The sequence below is a fragment of the Marmota flaviventris genome, chromosome 4 (assembly GCF_047511675.1).
Source record: "Marmota flaviventris isolate mMarFla1 chromosome 4, mMarFla1.hap1, whole genome shotgun sequence".
Lineage (NCBI taxonomy): Eukaryota > Metazoa > Chordata > Mammalia > Rodentia > Sciuridae > Marmota > Marmota flaviventris.
In genome coordinates, this window is record NC_092501.1 from 911,959 (window position 1) to 931,661 (window position 19,703).

The window sequence follows — 19,703 nt, forward strand, 5'->3', positions numbered from 1 at the left end:
CCGGCCAACTCATTTGTAGGACCCTCATAAGACTTCCTGGGGGAGGCAGGGGCCCAGGGGGCTCTTGTTCTCACTAACCAGCTCTGGCACCCCAGCAGGCAGACTCACTAACCAGCTCTGGCGTCCCAGGCTGGACTGGGGCCTTGCTTCAGGGAGCTGCAGAGCCACAGGGTCCTGGTGCAGGGCTCTCTACTCTGCCACTTTAGATGGATATCCCTGTGTGGTGGGGTTACACACCAGGGTAGAGAGGGCGCCCAATGCTCTGTCTCTGAAGGTATCCGTGTGCTTATGTGCACACATGCACACACACACACACGCACATGAAGGTCAGCTCCCAATTGGGTACTCTCGTGTGCTCACACTCGTGCACATACCCCCCCCCCCAGACAGCACGCCTCACACACCCAAACACACACACAAGAGGGAAGAGACACATGGAGGCTGCAGACAGGGGCAGTGGGCGGCCCTCCTGTTCCAAGGCATTCCTGGTGCAGCTACACGTGAGCCTACACACTGAAAACAACGCACAGGTGGAGTGTGTCACACACTGGTCCCACGCGGACCCACGAGGCTGAATCAACATTGAAAAGCAACACAGTTAGTGTTTAATGCTGAATTCTTTGGTCGAATGATGAGGTGCTCTCTCTTCTGCCAGGGGCATTGAGGGCAGAAAGGACATGAGGGGCCCAGGGGAGCATACTGAATGAGGCTCAAATCCCCTGGACCCTCCTTCTCGTCAGGGGCGAGAGACACACACGGGATGCTATTGACCAGTCTCACCCAGGACAGACAATGGCAAACACTGTATTTTCAGGAAGGTATGCTTTGGTGCAGACCGTCAGGGTCCACGTGTCTCTATGGAAGCAGGCGGGAAGGTGCACGGTGACAGGGACTGACCCTGCCTGGTGGCCCTCGCTGCCCGGTGCTGACTGTCTGCATGGAGGAGTCCATGTTGGGTGCAGGTGCTGTGGGAGTCACAGCATCTCTTTTGGGTTTCCAAGCGTTGGGTCCCAGGTTCTCGCTCAGATACCAAGTGCCGGCCTCTGGATGGCTGCCCACCACAATACTGCAGAGCACCTGCTTGAAGGCACTCCACATATCCATGCCCTCTCCTCTGAGATGCACATTAGAAAGCTCTGATCCCCTGAAGCCACCTGCCCAGCTGGCAGAGCAGAGCACATGGGTGAAGCACACAGACAGCAGATTCTGCTGCTGACACCCACAGCTGCAGTGAAAACCCATGCTTGGGGCAGCTGGAAAACACCTAATTCTCTGTGTGCACATGTGCATGGCATGTGCATGTACCTGCACGCACACACATCACATTGTGTACAGTACAGGCACTCTCATGCATGTGTGTGATGTGCACACTGAATGTGTGTCTGCACTTGGTCATGTATGCACATGTTCTGGTGTGTGTGTGTGTGTGTGTGCACATGTGCCACAGACTGGGAGGGGAGAAGGAATGGAAGGGCTGTGTGATCTCATAGGCACGCCCCCCGGACCCATGGGCTCCTGCCTTGGGAGGACACTGCCCAGGGATGGGTCACTTGCTTCCATAACAGACTCCTCGTCATCAACATCTGTCCTTTGATTTGGGGCTTTGTTCCTAGATATTCATGGAAATGCAAAAGAGAAAAAGAAATTTTGTCTGGTGACCTCACCCCCAATTAGCCCCTCTTCCTTGTGCAAGGGAACTTGCTAGTGTGTGCCCACACTGGAGCAGAACCCAGGCCTGACAGTGGCTGGTGGAGGAAGCTGAATCTCCATCGAGAAGGATCTGGGCATCTTCCAGAGGCACGGCCTCGAGACCCACCCATGAAGGCCGGCAGCCATCAGCTGCTCTTCCCCACAGCTCCAGAGTGGGGCTCATCTTCTAGCACCCAAGGTGTTCTCGGGCTACAGGGTGGGCTACCTCCAGGGCAGGGCTGGCTTGGAGGCAGGGAGTGGGCAGGGGCTCCTGTGGGTGCCCCACATGTAGCTGACAGACATAAGGATGGCAGAGGGGTCTGCAGACAGTGCTCAGCATAAGCGTGCTCTGGAGAAGCAGCAGCCTCCGCTCTGGAATGAACTCAGAACACCCTCACTGAACACCTGGGAATGTCCACAGGGGCCCTGCTGAGGGCTCCTGGTCACCGCCCTGCATTTTCGGCCTGGGGTCTGGGGGGCTCCTTTGATAGAATCCCATGCTGTGTTTCTGGGCTGCCCTGGGGACTGGACTCTACAAACGGAGAGTGGGTGACAGTACGTGGACAGCCAGGCCCACCTGGGCTGGTGCAGCTGTGGCCCAGAGTGTTTCTCCCTGGGGTCTTCACAAAGAGGGTCTTGGTGATGGCGTCTGAGCCACATCTGAAAGGCCCAGTCACTGGTGACCCCCAGTCCCCGTTAGATGGCAGATGGCCCCTGTAAGTGCTGAGGCTCCTTGGGGACATGGTGGCTCTGGGGAGGCCCATGTGCTCCCACTCCAGTTACACTGTAGTTTCATTTTTCCAGGGCCCCGTCCGGATGTTGCCTGTCCCATCAGTGCTGAACGGCAGGCCTTCTCGGATGTCACCCTTGAGCAGCCCGTTCTGGCCAGGGCTTCCGAAGGGCAGGGACTGTGTCCTGCGGAGCATCTCCAAGTGGGCTGGGCCTGGAGGCAGCCGTGGTGGGCAGCCATAGAGGGCAGAGCTGGCGTCGCTGCCCTCAGGCTGGCTGACCATGGGGAAGGGGTCGCCTGGGGTGCAGCAAGCCAGAGTGTGCACCCCCATCGGGCCCTCAAGGGAGCTGGGGGGACTGTCTGTGTGGGAGCTGTGGGGGCTGCCGTCCAGGCTGGATGGGATGTGGTAGGCGTACTCCCGTGGGGCCGAGGCAGCAGGGTGGAAGTAGTGGGGCTTAGTTCTGCCCTCGAGGCACCTGTGCAGGTGGGGCTCATGTAGGAAGGCCTCTCCCTCAGGCATGTGACTGTGGGCCTCGTCCTCCATCAGCTGCTCACAGTGCATCTTGGCACAGCAGGGGGTGGCTGGCGACAGGCAGCTGGCGTGGCCCTGGGCGGCCTGCAGGTTGGTCATCTTGCAGTGGCCTGGTGCTGGGTGGCTGAAGCCCCTTGCCTGGCCAGGGCACGGTGAGTCCTGCAGGCAGGCCATGTGCCCCAGCACGTCCCCGTTGGCATCGAGCGTGGGGTGTGTGCTGGGCTGTTGGGGGACGTCCCCACGGGAGGGGCAGCAGGACCACCAGCACTGCCACACATCCTCCCGCTTGGCACAGTGGTGGATGAGCACGAAGAGCCCCAGTGTCACGCAGAAGGCGCCGTACAGACAGCTGAAGACCATGTCCAGGAAGTGGCCCTGAGACACAGCCAGCGCCCCGAAGGCCCAGGTGGCCATGAAGAGGAACAGTGTGAAGGCCGCAGCCCGCAGCTGGGCCTTGAAGGAGTGCTCATTCTGCAGCTGCGAGGCGGCCAGTGGGTCACAGGCAGGCGTTGTGCAGGGCTGCGCCCCGTGGCGGTGGCCCCCCTCAGGCACCGCCAGCCGCTGTTGCTCCTCCGAGCGCTCTCTGAGCTCGTACCTGCGCTCCGGGTGGCGTCTCAGCTGGATGTAGGTGCCAAGGAAGTACACACAGGTGACCAGGACGATGAAGGCAGCGGGGCCGTAGAATGCGCCCAGGCTAGGCTCCCAGGCCATCCAGCAGCTGCAGGGAGACGTGGGTGAGTGCAGCCCCGGGGCACCTGCTCCCGAGCTCCTGGGGCCAGGGACCTCAGCTGGCTGCTTTACTTTTGTGGTAAGGAAACAGAAAAGGGAAGGTGCAGGGCACTGAGGCCCGTGAGTGCTGAGATGCAGGCCCTGGCTGACTGCCACCCCATCTTGGTGACACTGAGACAGTTTGGATGGGCATCTGTGATCCGACTGGTCAACTGGTAGTCCTGCATGCACGGGGGGCCAGCGGGACTGTGGGACTGTGTTCTGGGAGGGGAGGTGGCAGAGGCAGAGCTGGGGTAGGTGGGGTTTGGGGACAAGGGGCCTGAGAGCAGGGCTTCATGGGCAGGCTGGATGTCCTATGCCCAGGGAGAAGCTCAGGGTGGGTGCTGAGAGGGAGGAGGGTCAGAGGCTGGGGAAGGTGACATTGGTGGTGTGGCCAAATTGTTATCTGTCCCCCAGACTTTTCCTATGTAGAGAAAACCAGGCCTTGGGTGGCCAAGGAAAGAATTCCGTGGGAAGCTGAGTCTGCAGGGAAGAGAGGGCTCTGCACACCCAGGGGAGGGGCGTGGGGCACAGCTCTGAGTGGCCTCGGGGCTCAGGGACCAGGACTTGCAGCTCCTCTCCAGGGGTCCTCACCACAGGCACCTTGGGGATGGTCACTGACAGCTGGATACCACTGTGGGCACCTGCCTGGGGGGAGCCAGGAAAGTGGCTGCAAGTGCCCACCCTCCACTCTCCTGGCTGCCAGCACTCACTAGGCTGTGTCTTCATCTTCGGTCCCATAATTCCTGATGTTTGTGGCAGCAGTGACCCCACAGATGACGAAGGGGACGCCTCCACTGATGAGGTAGAACCTGCCAGAGAGCAGAGGGCGCTGATGGCCAGCAGAGGGCGCTGACAGCCGGCCGTGGGCACAGGCTGCACCTCCAAGAGGGGCAGCTTGGTTTTCAAGCCATCTTTGGGGCAGTGAGAGGAGGCCCAGGGGACCCATGGAGCAGCACCCCCCATGGACAGTGAGCATGGCCACAGGAGCCCGGCTGCTCCCCTTGGGAGCTGCTAGTGGGCCTGTGGCTGCTCTGGTCTGCTGCAGACCAATGGCCCCAGGGAACCCAGGGTGGAGGGGGTCTGGGTAGGTTCACTCCTGGCAGTGAGGACAGGCTATCGGCGACACCACTTGGACTGTCCCTAGAGTCCCTGGGCCGGGCGCTGGTGGCTCAAGTCTCCTCTGGACTTGCCCAGCAGGGCCTGGGTGGTGCCCCTCCTGTCTGTCCTTGTCCAGGGACTCTGCACTCCTGGCCACAGGGTGAGGGCCTCTGCCCCTCCAGCCCTCTGGCTGTTGGGAGAGCTGTCACTTGGAGCCAGGGTCCTCCCGGACAGCAGTTCATCCTGGTGGGCTGACACTCCCCTCAAAGAGCCCTTGGCTAACAGCTCCCCCAGAGCAGAGAGGGGTCTGACCTGCAGGCCGGCACACCAGCCTGGGCCAGCAAGGGGCCCCACAGAGCTGCCATCTGCTGAGAAGATGGGCAGCCGCCCGTCTGGGTACTTTAGACCCTCTGACTGGCAGTGTGTCCCACAAGCTCCACCCAAGGGCTGGGACTGGGAGGCCCCACGGGGAATCCAGGCCACCCAGAAGCTCCCTGGACCTAAGAAAACAGTCTTCGAGAATGAAAGAGAAATCAGATTCTCTGAGAAGATTGGGGAACTTGGGAGGCCTGGCGGCCGTCACTCCCTCAGGGAGGGCCTCAACACTGCTTGGGAATCGGGGTCCCCTGGGACTGGCACAGGGGCCCGTGGACCTGGGGTGCCAGGCGCTCTGGGTGCTTCACGTGAGTGGTACGACTTTACACAGGTGTGAAGGAGTGGATGGCAACCCCGGGAAGGTGATAGGAAAACAGCCACTGAATTAATTAACACAAAATTGTAAAAAGTGCTACAGCAGCACTGACGAGGAAAGTTGGAATGAGAAACAACAAAGAGAACCAAGCACACTGTCCAGAGGCACAGCGGAGGCTGCTCCAGGATTTCTGCCAAGGCACTGAGCAGCACCTGATAGAGGAACACCCTCCCAGGTTCCCCTGGACACTCTCACGGTGTGCTCTGACACACACGTTCCCAGCACCCCATCTTCCTGGGATCTCCCTGGGTTATCTGGGTTGATGTGGTCACTTGGTGTGTGTCATACTGTGCGCAGTCATGTGGGAGGGCGAGCCCCATGTGACTTCCTGTAAGTGAAACTCACACACCAGGAACCGGAGACAACCTTCACCCCCACCTACTGACCAGCTTGCAGGGCATTTACTGACCAAAATGCACAAAAATAAGGCAGACGATGTGGAATGGATAGACAAGTGGAGGGTGAAGGAGAGGTGGAGGGTGAAGGACAGTGGAGGGTGAAGGACAGGTGGAGGGTGAAGGACACGTGGAGGGTGAAGGACAGAGGAGGGTGAAGGACAGGTGTAGGGTGAAGGACAGTGGAGGGTGAAGGACAGCTGTAGGGTGAAGGACAGTGGAGGGTGAAGGACAGGTGGAGGGTGAAGGACAGTGGAGGGTGAAGGACAGGTGGAGGGTGAAGGACAGAGGAGGGTGAAGGACTGCTGGAGGGTGAAGGACAGGTGGAGGGTGAAGGACAGTGGAGGGTGAAGGACAGGTGGAGGGTGAAGGACACGTGGAGGGTGAAGGACAGAGGAGGGTGAAGGACAGGTGTAGGGTGAAGGACAGTGGAGGGTGAAGGACAGGTGGAGGGTGAAGGACAGGTGTAGGGTGAAGGACAGTGGAGGGTGAAGGACAGGTGTAGGGTGAAGGACAGTGGAGGGTGAAGGACAGCTGTAGGGTGAAGGACAGTGGAGGGTGAAGGACAGGTGGAGGGTGAAGGACAGGTGGAGGGTGAAGGACAGTGGAGGGTGAAGGACAGTGGAGGGTGAAGGACAGTGGAGGGTGATGTGCAGTGGAGGGTGAAGGACAGGTGGAGGGTGAAGGACAGAGGAGGGTGAAGGACTGCTGGAGGGTGAAGGACAGGTGGATGGTGAAGGACAGGTGGAGGGTGATGGACAGTGGAGGGTGAAGGACAGGTGGAGGGTGAAGGACAGGTGGAGGGTGAAGGACAGGTGGATGGTGAAGGACAGGTGGAGGGTGATGGACAGTGGAGGGTGAAGGACAGGTGGAGGGTGAAGGACAGGTGGAGGGTGAAGGACACATGGAGGGTGAAGGACAGGTGGAGGGTGAAGGAAAGGTGGAGGGTGAAGGAGAGGTGGAGGGTGAAGGACAGAGGAGGGTGAAGGACTGCTGGAGGGTGAAGGACAGGTGGATGGTGAAGGACAGGTGGAGGGTGATGGACAGTGGAGGGTGAAGGACAGGTGGAGGGTGAAGGACAGGTGGAGGGTGAAGGACAGGTGGATGGTGAAGGACAGGTGGAGGGTGAAGGACAGGTGGAGGGTGAAGGACAGGTGGAGGGTGAAGGACAGGTGGAGGGTGAAGGACACATGGAGGGTGAAGGACAGGTGGAGGGTGAAGGACAGGTGGAGGGTGAAGGACAGGTGGAGGGTGAAGGAGAGGTGGAGGGTGAAGGACAGTGGAGGATGAAGGACAGGTGGAGGGTGAAGAACAGGTGGAGGGTGAAGGACAGAGGAGGGTGAAGGACAGGAGTAGGGTGAAGGACAGTGGAGGGTGAAGGACAGGTGGAGGGTGAAGGACAGGTGGAGGGTGAAGGACAGTGGAGGGTGAAGGACAGGGGTAGGGTGAAGGACAGGGGTAGGGTGAAGGACAGGTGGAGGGTGAAGGACAGGTGGAGGGTGAAGGACAGTGGAGGGTGAAGGACAGGTGGAGGGTGAAGGACAGGTGGAGGGTGAAGGACAGTGGAGGGTGAAGGACAGTGGAGGGTGAAGGACAGTGGAGGGTGAAGGACTAGTGGAGGGTGAAGGACAGGTGGAGGGTGAAGGACAGGTGGATGGTGAAGGACAGGTGGAGGGTGATGGACAGTGGAGGGTGAAGGACAGGTGGAGGGTGAAGGACAGAGGAGGGTGAAGGACAGGTGGAGGGTGATGTGCAGTGGAGGGTGAAGGACAGGTGGAGGGTGAAGGACAGGTGGAGGGTGAAGGACAGAGGAGGGTGAAGGACTAGTGGAGGGTGAAGGACAGGTGGAGGGTGAAGGACAGGTGGATGGTGAAGGACAGGTGGAGGGTGATGGACAGTGGAGGGTGAAGGACAGGTGGAGGGTGAAGGACAGAGGAGGGTGAAGGACAGGTGGAGGGTGATGTGCAGTGGAGGGTGAAGGACAGGTGGAGGGTGAAGGACAGGTGGAGGGTGAAGGACAGGTGGAGGGTGAAGGACAGGTGGAGGGTGAAGGACAGTGGAGGGTGAAGGACAGGTGGAGGGTGAAGGACAGGTGGAGGGTGAAGGACAGTGGAGGGTGAAGGACAGTGGAGGGTGAAGGACAGGTGGAGGGTGATGGGCATTGGAGGGTGAAGGACAGGTGGAGGGTGAAGGACAGAGGAGGGTGAAGGACACGTGTAGGGTGAAGGACACGTGTAGGGTGAAGGACAGGTGTAGGGTGAAGGACAGTGGAGGGTGAAGGACAGTGGAGGGTGAAGGACTGGTGTAGGGTGAAGGACTGGTGTAGGGTGAAGGGCAGTGGAGGGTGAAGGACAGGTGGAGGGTGAAGGAAAGGTGGAGGGTGATGGGCAGTGGAGGGTGAAGGACAGGTGGAGGGTAAAGGACAGGTGGAGGGTGAAGGACAGTGGAGGGTGAAGGACAGATGGAGGGTGATGGACAGGGGGAGGGTGATGTACAGGTTGAGGGTGAAGGACCGTGGAGGGTAAAGGACAGGTGGAGGGTGAAGGACAGGTGGAGGGTGAAGGGCAGTGGAGGGCGAAGGGCAGTGGAGGGTGAAGGACAGGTGGAGGGTGAAGTACAGGTGGAGGGTGAAGGACAGGTGGAGGGTGAAGTACAGGTGGATGGTGAAGGACAGTGGAGGGTGAAGGACAGGTGTAGGGTGAAGGACAGTGGAGGGTGAAGGACAGCTGTAGGGTGAAGGACAGTGGAGGGTGAAGGACAGGTGGAGGGTGAAGGACAGGTGGAGGGTGAAGGACAGTGGAGGGTGAAGGACAGTGGAGGGTGAAGGACAGTGGAGGGTGATGTGCAGTGGAGGGTGAAGGACAGGTGGAGGGTGAAGGACAGAGGAGGGTGAAGGACTGCTGGAGGGTGAAGGACAGGTGGATGGTGAAGGACAGGTGGAGGGTGATGGACAGTGGAGGGTGAAGGACAGGTGGAGGGTGAAGGACAGGTGGAGGGTAAAGGACAGGTGGATGGTGAAGGACAGGTGGAGGGTGATGGACAGTGGAGGGTGAAGGACAGGTGGAGGGTGAAGGACAGGTGGAGGGTGAAGGACACATGGAGGGTGAAGGACAGGTGGAGGGTGAAGGAAAGGTGGAGGGTGAAGGAGAGGTGGAGGGTGAAGGACAGAGGAGGGTGAAGGACTGCTGGAGGGTGAAGGACAGGTGGATGGTGAAGGACAGGTGGAGGGTGATGGACAGTGGAGGGTGAAGGACAGGTGGAGGGTGAAGGACAGGTGGAGGGTGAAGGACAGGTGGATGGTGAAGGACAGGTGGAGGGTGAAGGACAGGTGGAGGGTGAAGGACAGGTGGAGGGTGAAGGACACATGGAGGGTGAAGGACAGGTGGAGGGTGAAGGACAGGTGGAGGGTGAAGGACAGGTGGAGGGTGAAGGAGAGGTGGAGGGTGAAGGACAGTGGAGGATGAAGGACAGGTGGAGGGTGAAGAACAGGTGGAGGGTGAAGGACAGAGGAGGGTGAAGGACAGGAGTAGGGTGAAGGACAGTGGAGGGTGAAGGACAGGTGGAGGGTGAAGGACAGGTGGAGGGTGAAGGACAGTGGAGGGTGAAGGACAGGGGTAGGGTGAAGGACAGGGGTAGGGTGAAGGACAGGTGGAGGGTGAAGGACAGGTGGAGGGTGAAGGACAGTGGAGGGTGAAGGACAGGTGGAGGGTGAAGGACAGGTGGAGGGTGAAGGACAGTGGAGGGTGAAGGACAGTGGAGGGTGAAGGACAGTGGAGGGTGAAGGACAGTGGAGGGTGATGTGCAGTGGAGGGTGAAGGACAGGTGGAGGGTGAAGGACAGAGGAGGGTGAAGGACTAGTGGAGGGTGAAGGACAGGTGGAGGGTGAAGGACAGGTGGATGGTGAAGGACAGGTGGAGGGTGATGGACAGTGGAGGGTGAAGGACAGGTGGAGGGTGAAGGACAGAGGAGGGTGAAGGACAGGTGGAGGGTGATGTGCAGTGGAGGGTGAAGGACAGGTGGAGGGTGAAGGACAGGTGGAGGGTGAAGGACAGGTGGAGGGTGAAGGACAGAGGAGGGTGAAGGACAGGTGGAGGGTGAAGGACAGGTGGAGGGTGATGGACAGTGGAGGGTGAAGGACAGGTGGAGGGTGAAGGACAGAGGAGGGTGAAGGACAGGTGGAGGGTGATGTGCAGTGGAGGGTGAAGGACAGGTGGAGGGTGAAGGACAGGTGGAGGGTGAAGGACAGGTGGAGGGTGAAGGACAGGTGGAGGGTGAAGGACAGTGGAGGGTGAAGGACAGGTGGAGGGTGAAGGACAGGTGGAGGGTGAAGGACAGTGGAGGGTGAAGGACAGTGGAGGGTGAAGGACAGGTGGAGGGTGATGGGCAGTGGAGGGTGAAGGACAGGTGGAGGGTGAAGGACAGAGGAGGGTGAAGGACACGTGTAGGGTGAAGGACACGTGTAGGGTGAAGGACAGGTGTAGGGTGAAGGACAGTGGAGGGTGAAGGACAGTGGAGGGTGAAGGACTGGTGTAGGGTGAAGGACTGGTGTAGGGTGAAGGGTAGTGGAGGGTGAAGGACAGGTGGAGGGTGAAGGAAAGGTGGAGGGTGATGGGCAGTGGAGGGTGAAGGACAGGTGGAGGGTAAAGGACAGGTGGAGGGTGAAGGACAGTGGAGGGTGAAGGACAGATGGAGGGTGATGGACAGGGGAAGGGTGATGTACAGGTTGAGGGTGAAGGACCGTGGAGGGTAAAGGACAGGTGGAGGGTGAAGGACAGGTGGAGGGTGAAGGGCAGTGGAGGGCGAAGGGCAGTGGAGGGTGAAGGACAGGTGGAGGGTGAAGTACAGGTGGAGGGTGAAGGACAGGTGGAGGGTGAAGTACAGGTGGATGGTGAAGGACAGTGGAGGGTGAAGGACAGTGGAGGGTGATGTGCAGTGGAGGGTGAAGGACAGGTGGAGGGTGAAGGACAGGTGGAGGGTGAAGGACAGTGGAGGGTGAAGGACAGGTGGAGGGTGATGGGCAGTGGAGGGTGATGGGCAGTGGAGGGTGAAGGACAGGTGTAGGGTGAAGGACAGTGGAGGGTGAAGGACAGTTGTAGGGTGAAGGACAGTGGAGGGTGAAGGACAGGTGGAAGGTGAAGGACAGGTGGAAGGTGAAGGACAGTGGAGGGTGCAGGACACTGGATGCTGAAGGACAGGTGGAGGGTGAAGGACAGTGGAGGGTGAAGGACAGGTGGAGGGTGAAGGACAGGTGGAGGGTGAAGGACAGGTGGAGGGTGAAGGACAGGTGGAGGGTGAAGGACAGAGGAGGGTGAAGGACTAGTGGAGGGTGAAGGACAGGTGGAGGGTGATGGACAGTGGAGGGTGAAGGACAGGTGGAGGGTGAAGGACAGAGGAGGGTGAAGGACAGGTGGAGGGTGATGTGCTGTGGAGGGTGAAGGACAGGTGGAGGGTGAAGGACAGGTGGAGGGTGAAGGACAGGTGGAGGGTGAAGGACAGGTGGAGGGTGAAGGACAGTGGAGGGTGAAGGACAGGTGGAGGGTGAAGGACAGGTGGAGGGTGAAGGACAGTGGAGGGTGAAGGACAGGTGGATGGTGATGGGCAGTGGAGGGTGAAGGACAGGTGGAGGGTGAAGGACAGAGGAGGGTGAAGGACACGTGTAGGGTGAAGGACTCGTGTAGGGTGAAGGACAGGTGTAGGGTGAAGGACAGTGGAGGGTGAAGGACAGTGGAGGGTGAAGGACTGGTGTAGGGTGAAGGACTGGTGTAGGGTGAAGGGCAGTGGAGGGTGAAGGACAGGTGGAGGGTGAAGGAAAGGTGGAGGGTGATGGGCAGTGGAGGGTGAAGGACAGGTGGAGGGTAAAGGACAGGTGGAGGGTGAAGGACAGTGGAGGGTGAAGGACAGATGGAGGGTGATGGACAGGGGGAGGGTGATGTACAGGTTGAGGGTGAAGGACCGTGGAGGGTAAAGGACAGGTGGAGGGTGAAGGACAGGTGGAGGGTGAAGGGCAGTGGAGGGCGAAGGGCAGTGGAGGGTGAAGGACAGGTGGAGGGTGAAGTACAGGTGGAGGGTGAAGGACAGGTGGAGGGTGAAGTACAGGTGGATGGTGAAGGACAGTGGAGGGTGAAGGACAGTGGAGGGTGATGTGCAGTGGAGGGTGAAGGACAGGTGGAGGGTGAAGGACAGGTGGAGGGTGAAGGACAGTGGAGGGTGAAGGACAGGTGGAGGGTGATGGGCAGTGGAGGGTGATGGGCAGTGGAGGGTGAAGGACAGGTGTAGGGTGAAGGACAGTGGAGGGTGAAGGACAGTTGTAGGGTGAAGGACAGTGGAGGGTGAAGGACTGCTGGAGGGTGAAGGACAGGTGGATGGTGAAGGACAGGTGGAGGGTGATGGACAGTGGAGGGTGAAGGACAGGTGGAGGGTGAAGGACAGAGGAGGGTGAAGGACAGGTGGAGGGTGATGTGCAGTGGAGGGTGAAGGACAGGTGGAGGGTGAAGGACAGGTGGAGGGTGAAGGACAGGTGGAGGGTGAAGGACAGGTGGAGGGTGAAGGACAGGTGGAGGGTGAAGTACAGGTGGATGGTGAAGGACAGTGGAGGGTGAAGGACAGGTGTAGGGTGAAGGACAGTGGAGGGTGAAGGACAGCTGTAGGGTGAAGGACAGTGGAGGGTGAAGGACAGGTGGAGGGTGAAGGACAGGTGGAGGGTGAAGGACAGTGGAGGGTGAAGGACAGTGGAGGGTGAAGGACAGTGGAGGGTGATGTGCAGTGGAGGGTGAAGGACAGGTGGAGGGTGAAGGACAGAGGAGGGTGAAGGACTGCTGGAGGGTGAAGGACAGGTGGATGGTGAAGGACAGGTGGAGGGTGATGGACAGTGGAGGGTGAAGGACAGGTGGAGGGTGAAGGACAGGTGGAGGGTAAAGGACAGGTGGATGGTGAAGGACAGGTGGAGGGTGATGGACAGTGGAGGGTGAAGGACAGGTGGAGGGTGAAGGACAGGTGGAGGGTGAAGGACACATGGAGGGTGAAGGACAGGTGGAGGGTGAAGGAAAGGTGGAGGGTGAAGGAGAGGTGGAGGGTGAAGGACAGAGGAGGGTGAAGGACTGCTGGAGGGTGAAGGACAGGTGGATGGTGAAGGACAGGTGGAGGGTGATGGACAGTGGAGGGTGAAGGACAGGTGGAGGGTGAAGGACAGGTGGAGGGTGAAGGACAGGTGGATGGTGAAGGACAGGTGGAGGGTGAAGGACAGGTGGAGGGTGAAGGACAGGTGGAGGGTGAAGGACACATGGAGGGTGAAGGACAGGTGGAGGGTGAAGGACAGGTGGAGGGTGAAGGACAGGTGGAGGGTGAAGGAGAGGTGGAGGGTGAAGGACAGTGGAGGATGAAGGACAGGTGGAGGGTGAAGAACAGGTGGAGGGTGAAGGACAGAGGAGGGTGAAGGACAGGAGTAGGGTGAAGGACAGTGGAGGGTGAAGGACAGGTGGAGGGTGAAGGACAGGTGGAGGGTGAAGGACAGTGGAGGGTGAAGGACAGGGGTAGGGTGAAGGACAGGGGTAGGGTGAAGGACAGGTGGAGGGTGAAGGACAGGTGGAGGGTGAAGGACAGTGGAGGGTGAAGGACAGGTGGAGGGTGAAGGACAGGTGGAGGGTGAAGGACAGTGGAGGGTGAAGGACAGTGGAGGGTGAAGGACAGTGGAGGGTGAAGGACAGTGGAGGGTGATGTGCAGTGGAGGGTGAAGGACAGGTGGAGGGTGAAGGACAGAGGAGGGTGAAGGACTAGTGGAGGGTGAAGGACAGGTGGAGGGTGAAGGACAGGTGGATGGTGAAGGACAGGTGGAGGGTGATGGACAGTGGAGGGTGAAGGACAGGTGGAGGGTGAAGGACAGAGGAGGGTGAAGGACAGGTGGAGGGTGATGTGCAGTGGAGGGTGAAGGACAGGTGGAGGGTGAAGGACAGGTGGAGGGTGAAGGACAGGTGGAGGGTGAAGGACAGAGGAGGGTGAAGGACAGGTGGAGGGTGAAGGACAGGTGGAGGGTGATGGACAGTGGAGGGTGAAGGACAGGTGGAGGGTGAAGGACAGAGGAGGGTGAAGGACAGGTGGAGGGTGATGTGCAGTGGAGGGTGAAGGACAGGTGGAGGGTGAAGGACAGGTGGAGGGTGAAGGACAGGTGGAGGGTGAAGGACAGGTGGAGGGTGAAGGACAGTGGAGGGTGAAGGACAGGTGGAGGGTGAAGGACAGGTGGAGGGTGAAGGACAGTGGAGGGTGAAGGACAGTGGAGGGTGAAGGACAGGTGGAGGGTGATGGGCAGTGGAGGGTGAAGGACAGGTGGAGGGTGAAGGACAGAGGAGGGTGAAGGACACGTGTAGGGTGAAGGACACGTGTAGGGTGAAGGACAGGTGTAGGGTGAAGGACAGTGGAGGGTGAAGGACAGTGGAGGGTGAAGGACTGGTGTAGGGTGAAGGACTGGTGTAGGGTGAAGGGTAGTGGAGGGTGAAGGACAGGTGGAGGGTGAAGGAAAGGTGGAGGGTGATGGGCAGTGGAGGGTGAAGGACAGGTGGAGGGTAAAGGACAGGTGGAGGGTGAAGGACAGTGGAGGGTGAAGGACAGATGGAGGGTGATGGACAGGGGAAGGGTGATGTACAGGTTGAGGGTGAAGGACCGTGGAGGGTAAAGGACAGGTGGAGGGTGAAGGACAGGTGGAGGGTGAAGGGCAGTGGAGGGCGAAGGGCAGTGGAGGGTGAAGGACAGGTGGAGGGTGAAGTACAGGTGGAGGGTGAAGGACAGGTGGAGGGTGAAGTACAGGTGGATGGTGAAGGACAGTGGAGGGTGAAGGACAGTGGAGGGTGATGTGCAGTGGAGGGTGAAGGACAGGTGGAGGGTGAAGGACAGGTGGAGGGTGAAGGACAGTGGAGGGTGAAGGACAGGTGGAGGGTGATGGGCAGTGGAGGGTGATGGGCAGTGGAGGGTGAAGGACAGGTGTAGGGTGAAGGACAGTGGAGGGTGAAGGACAGTTGTAGGGTGAAGGACAGTGGAGGGTGAAGGACAGGTGGAAGGTGAAGGACAGGTGGAAGGTGAAGGACAGTGGAGGGTGCAGGACACTGGATGCTGAAGGACAGGTGGAGGGTGAAGGACAGTGGAGGGTGAAGGACAGGTGGAGGGTGAAGGACAGGTGGAGGGTGAAGGACAGGTGGAGGGTGAAGGACAGGTGGAGGGTGAAGGACAGAGGAGGGTGAAGGACTAGTGGAGGGTGAAGGACAGGTGGAGGGTGATGGACAGTGGAGGGTGAAGGACAGGTGGAGGGTGAAGGACAGAGGAGGGTGAAGGACAGGTGGAGGGTGATGTGCTGTGGAGGGTGAAGGACAGGTGGAGGGTGAAGGACAGGTGGAGGGTGAAGGACAGGTGGAGGGTGAAGGACAGGTGGAGGGTGAAGGACAGTGGAGGGTGAAGGACAGGTGGAGGGTGAAGGACAGGTGGAGGGTGAAGGACAGTGGAGGGTGAAGGACAGGTGGATGGTGATGGGCAGTGGAGGGTGAAGGACAGGTGGAGGGTGAAGGACAGAGGAGGGTGAAGGACACGTGTAGGGTGAAGGACTCGTGTAGGGTGAAGGACAGGTGTAGGGTGAAGGACAGTGGAGGGTGAAGGACAGTGGAGGGTGAAGGACTGGTGTAGGGTGAAGGACTGGTGTAGGGTGAAGGGCAGTGGAGGGTGAAGGACAGGTGGAGGGTGAAGGAAAGGTGGAGGGTGATGGGCAGTGGAGGGTGAAGGACAGGTGGAGGGTAAAGGACAGGTGGAGGGTGAAGGACAGTGGAGGGTGAAGGACAGATGGAGGGTGATGGACAGGGGGAGGGTGATGTACAGGTTGAGGGTGAAGGACCGTGGAGGGTAAAGGACAGGTGGAGGGTGAAGGACAGGTGGAGGGTGAAGGGCAGTGGAGGGCGAAGGGCAGTGGAGGGTGAAGGACAGGTGGAGGGTGAAGTACAGGTGGAGGGTGAAGGACAGGTGGAGGGTGAAGTACAGGTGGATGGTGAAGGACAGTGGAGGGTGAAGGACAGTGGAGGGTGATGTGCAGTGGAGGGTGAAGGACAGGTGGAGGGTGAAGGACAGGTGGAGGGTGAAGGACAGTGGAGGGTGAAGGACAGGTGGAGGGTGATGGGCAGTGGAGGGTGATGGGCAGTGGAGGGTGAAGGACAGGTGTAGGGTGAAGGACAGTGGAGGGTGAAGGACAGTTGTAGGGTGAAGGACAGTGGAGGGTGAAGGACTGCTGGAGGGTGAAGGACAGGTGGATGGTGAAGGACAGGTGGAGGGTGATGGACAGTGGAGGGTGAAGGACAGGTGGAGGGTGAAGGACAGAGGAGGGTGAAGGACAGGTGGAGGGTGATGTGCAGTGGAGGGTGAAGGACAGGTGGAGGGTGAAGGACAGGTGGAGGGTGAAGGACAGGTGGAGGGTGAAGGACAGGTGGAGGGTGAAGGACAGTGGAGGGTGAAGGACAGGTGGAGGGTGAAGGACAGGTGGAGGGTGAAGGACAGTGGAGGGTGAAGGACAGTGGAGGGTGAAGGACAGGTGGAGGGTGATGGGCAGTGGAGGGTGAAGGACAGGTGGAGGGTGAAGGACAGAGGAGGGTGAAGGACACGTGTAGGGTGAAGGACACGTGTAGGGTGAAGGACAGGTGTAGGGTGAAGGACAGTGGAGGGTGAAGGACAGTGGAGGGTGAAGGACTGGTGTAGGGTGAAGGACTGGTGTAGGGTGAAGGGCAGTGGAGGGTGAAGGACAGGTGGAGGGTGAAGGAAAGGTGGAGGGTGATGGGCAGTGGAGGGTGAAGGACAGGTGGAGGGTAAAGGACAGGTGGAGGGTGAAGGACAGTGGAGGGTGAAGGACAGATGGAGGGTGATGGACAGGGGGAGGGTGATGTACAGGTTGAGGGTGAAGGACCGTGGAGGGTAAAGGACAGGTGGAGGGTGAAGGACAGGTGGAGGGTGAAGGGCAGTGGAGGGCGAAGGGCAGTGGAGGGTGAAGGACAGGTGGAGGGTGTGAAGTACAGGTGGAGGGTGAAGGACAGGTGGAGGGTGAAGTACAGGTGGATGGTGAAGGACAGTGGAGGGTGAAGGACAGGTGGAGGGTGAAGGACAGTGGAGGGTGAAGGACAGCTGTAGGGTGAAGGACAGTGGAGGGTGAAGGACAGGTGGAGGGTGAAGGACAGGTGGAGGGTGAAGGACAGTGGAGGGTGAAGGACAGTGGAGGGTGAAGGACAGTGGAGGGTGATGTGCAGTGGAGGGTGAAGGACAGGTGGAGGGTGAAGGACAGAGGAGGGTGAAGGACTGCTGGAGGGTGAAGGACAGGTGGATGGTGAAGGACAGGTGGAGGGTGATGGACAGTGGAGGGTGAAGGACAGGTGGAGGGTGAAGGACAGGTGGAGGGTAAAGGACAGGTGGATGGTGAAGGACAGGTGGAGGGTGATGGACAGTGGAGGGTGAAGGACAGGTGGAGGGTGAAGGACAGGTGGAGGGTGAAGGACACATGGAGGGTGAAGGACAGGTGGAGGGTGAAGGAAAGGTGGAGGGTGAAGGAGAGGTGGAGGGTGAAGGACAGAGGAGGGTGAAGGACTGCTGGAGGGTGAAGGACAGGTGGATGGTGAAGGACAGGTGGAGGGTGATGGACAGTGGAGGGTGAAGGACAGGTGGAGGGTGAAGGACAGGTGGAGGGTGAAGGACAGGTGGATGGTGAAGGACAGGTGGAGGGTGAAGGACAGGTGGAGGGTGAAGGACAGGTGGAGGGTGAAGGACACATGGAGGGTGAAGGACAGGTGGAGGGTGAAGGACAGGTGGAGGGTGAAGGACAGGTGGAGGGTGAAGGAGAGGTGGAGGGTGAAGGACAGTGGAGGATGAAGGACAGGTGGAGGGTGAAGAACAGGTGGAGGGTGAAGGACAGAGGAGGGTGAAGGACAGGAGTAGGGTGAAGGACAGTGGAGGGTGAAGGACAGGTGGAGGGTGAAGGACAGGTGGAGGGTGAAGGACAGTGGAGGGTGAAGGACAGGGGTAGGGTGAAGGACAGGGGTAGGGTGAAGGACAGGTGGAGGGTGAAGGACAGGTGGAGGGTGAAGGACAGTGGAGGGTGAAGGACAGGTGGAGGGTGAAGGACAGGTGGAGTGTGAAGGACAGTGGAGGGTGAAGGACAGTGGAGGGTGAAGGACAGTGGAGGGTGAAGGACAGTGGAGGGTGATGTGCAGTGGAGGGTGAAGGACAGGTGGAGGGTGAAGGACAGAGGAGGGTGAAGGACTAGTGGAGGGTGAAGGACAGGTGGAGGGTGAAGGACAGGTGGATGGTGAAGGACAGGTGGAGGGTGATGGACAGTGGAGGGTGAAGGACAGGTGGAGGGTGAAGGACAGAGGAGGGTGAAGGACAGGTGGAGGGTGATGTGCAGTGGAGGGTGAAGGACAGGTGGAGGGTGAAGGACAGGTGGAGGGTGAAGGACAGGTGGAGGGTGAAGGACAGAGGAGGGTGAAGGACTAGTGGAGGGTGAAGGACAGGTGGAGGGTGATGGACAGTGGAGGGTGAAGGACAGGTGGAGGGTGAAGGACAGAGGAGGGTGAAGGACAGGTGGAGGGTGATGTGCAGTGGAGGGTGAAGGACAGGTGGAGGGTGAAGGACAGGTGGAGGGTGAAGGACAGGTGGAGGGTGAAGGACAGGTGGAGGGTGAAGGACAGTGGAGGGTGAAGGACAGGTGGAGGGTGAAGGACAGGTGGAGGGTGAAGGACAGTGGAGGGTGAAGGACAGGTGGAGGGTGATGGGCAGTGGAGGGTGAAGGACAGGTGGAGGGTGAAGGACAGAGGAGGGTGAAGGACACGTGTAGGGTGAAGGACACGTGTAGGGTGAAGGACAGGTGTAGGGTGAAGGACAGTGGAGGGTGAAGGACAGTGGAGGGTGAAGGACTGGTGTAGGGTGAAGGACTGGTGTAGGGTGAAGGGCAGTGGAGGGTGAAGGACAGGTGGAGGGTGAAGGAAAGGTGGAGGGTGATGGGCAGTGGAGGGTGAAGGACAGGTGGAGGGTAAAGGACAGGTGGAGGGTGAAGGACAGTGGAGGGTGAAGGACAGATGGAGGGTGATGGACAGGGGGAGGGTGATGTACAGGTTGAGGGTGAAGGACCGTGGAGGGTAAAGGACAGGTGGAGGGTGAAGGACAGGTGGAGGGTGAAGGGCAGTGGAGGGCGAAGGGCAGTGGAGGGTGAAGGACAGGTGGAGGGTGAAGTACAGGTGGAGGGTGAAGGACAGGTGGAGGGTGAAGTACAGGTGGATGGTGAAGGACAGTGGAGGGGTGAAGGACAGTGGAGGGTGATGTGCAGTGGAGGGTGAAGGACAGGTGGAGGGTGAAGGACAGGTGGAGGGTGAAGGACAGTGGAGGGTGAAGGACAGGTGGAGGGTGATGGGCAGTGGAGGGTGATGGGCAGTGGAGGGTGAAGGACAGGTGTAGGGTGAAGGACAGTGGAGGGTGAAGGACAGTTGTAGGGTGAAGGACAGTGGAGGGTGAAGGACAGGTGGAAGGTGAAGGACAGGTGGAAGGTGAAGGACAGTGGAGGGTGCAGGACACTGGATGCTGAAGGACAGGTGGAGGGTGAAGGACAGTGGAGGGTGAAGGACAGGTGGAGGGTGAAGGACAGGTGGAGGGTGAAGGACTGTGGAGGGTGAAGGACAGGTGGAGGGTGAAGACAGGTGGAGGGTGAAGGACAGGTGGAGGGTGAAGGACAGTGTA

General features: G+C 59.6%; 1 protein-coding gene across 1 annotated transcript in view; it reads right to left on the reverse strand.

The window, feature by feature from the left end:
• Positions 1-2,468: 2,468 nt before the first annotated feature.
• Positions 2,469-19,703, reverse strand: part of Adgra1 (adhesion G protein-coupled receptor A1) — a 42,884-nt gene continuing 25,649 nt past the window's right edge. Inside the window, exons 4-5 of the mRNA XM_027924911.2 lie at positions 4,433-4,531; positions 2,469-3,669 (exon numbers count right to left, since the gene is read on the reverse strand). Of these exons, the coding sequence (XP_027780712.2) occupies positions 2,469-3,669; positions 4,433-4,531 (1,300 nt within the window). The remainder of the gene's footprint in view (positions 3,670-4,432; positions 4,532-19,703) is intronic.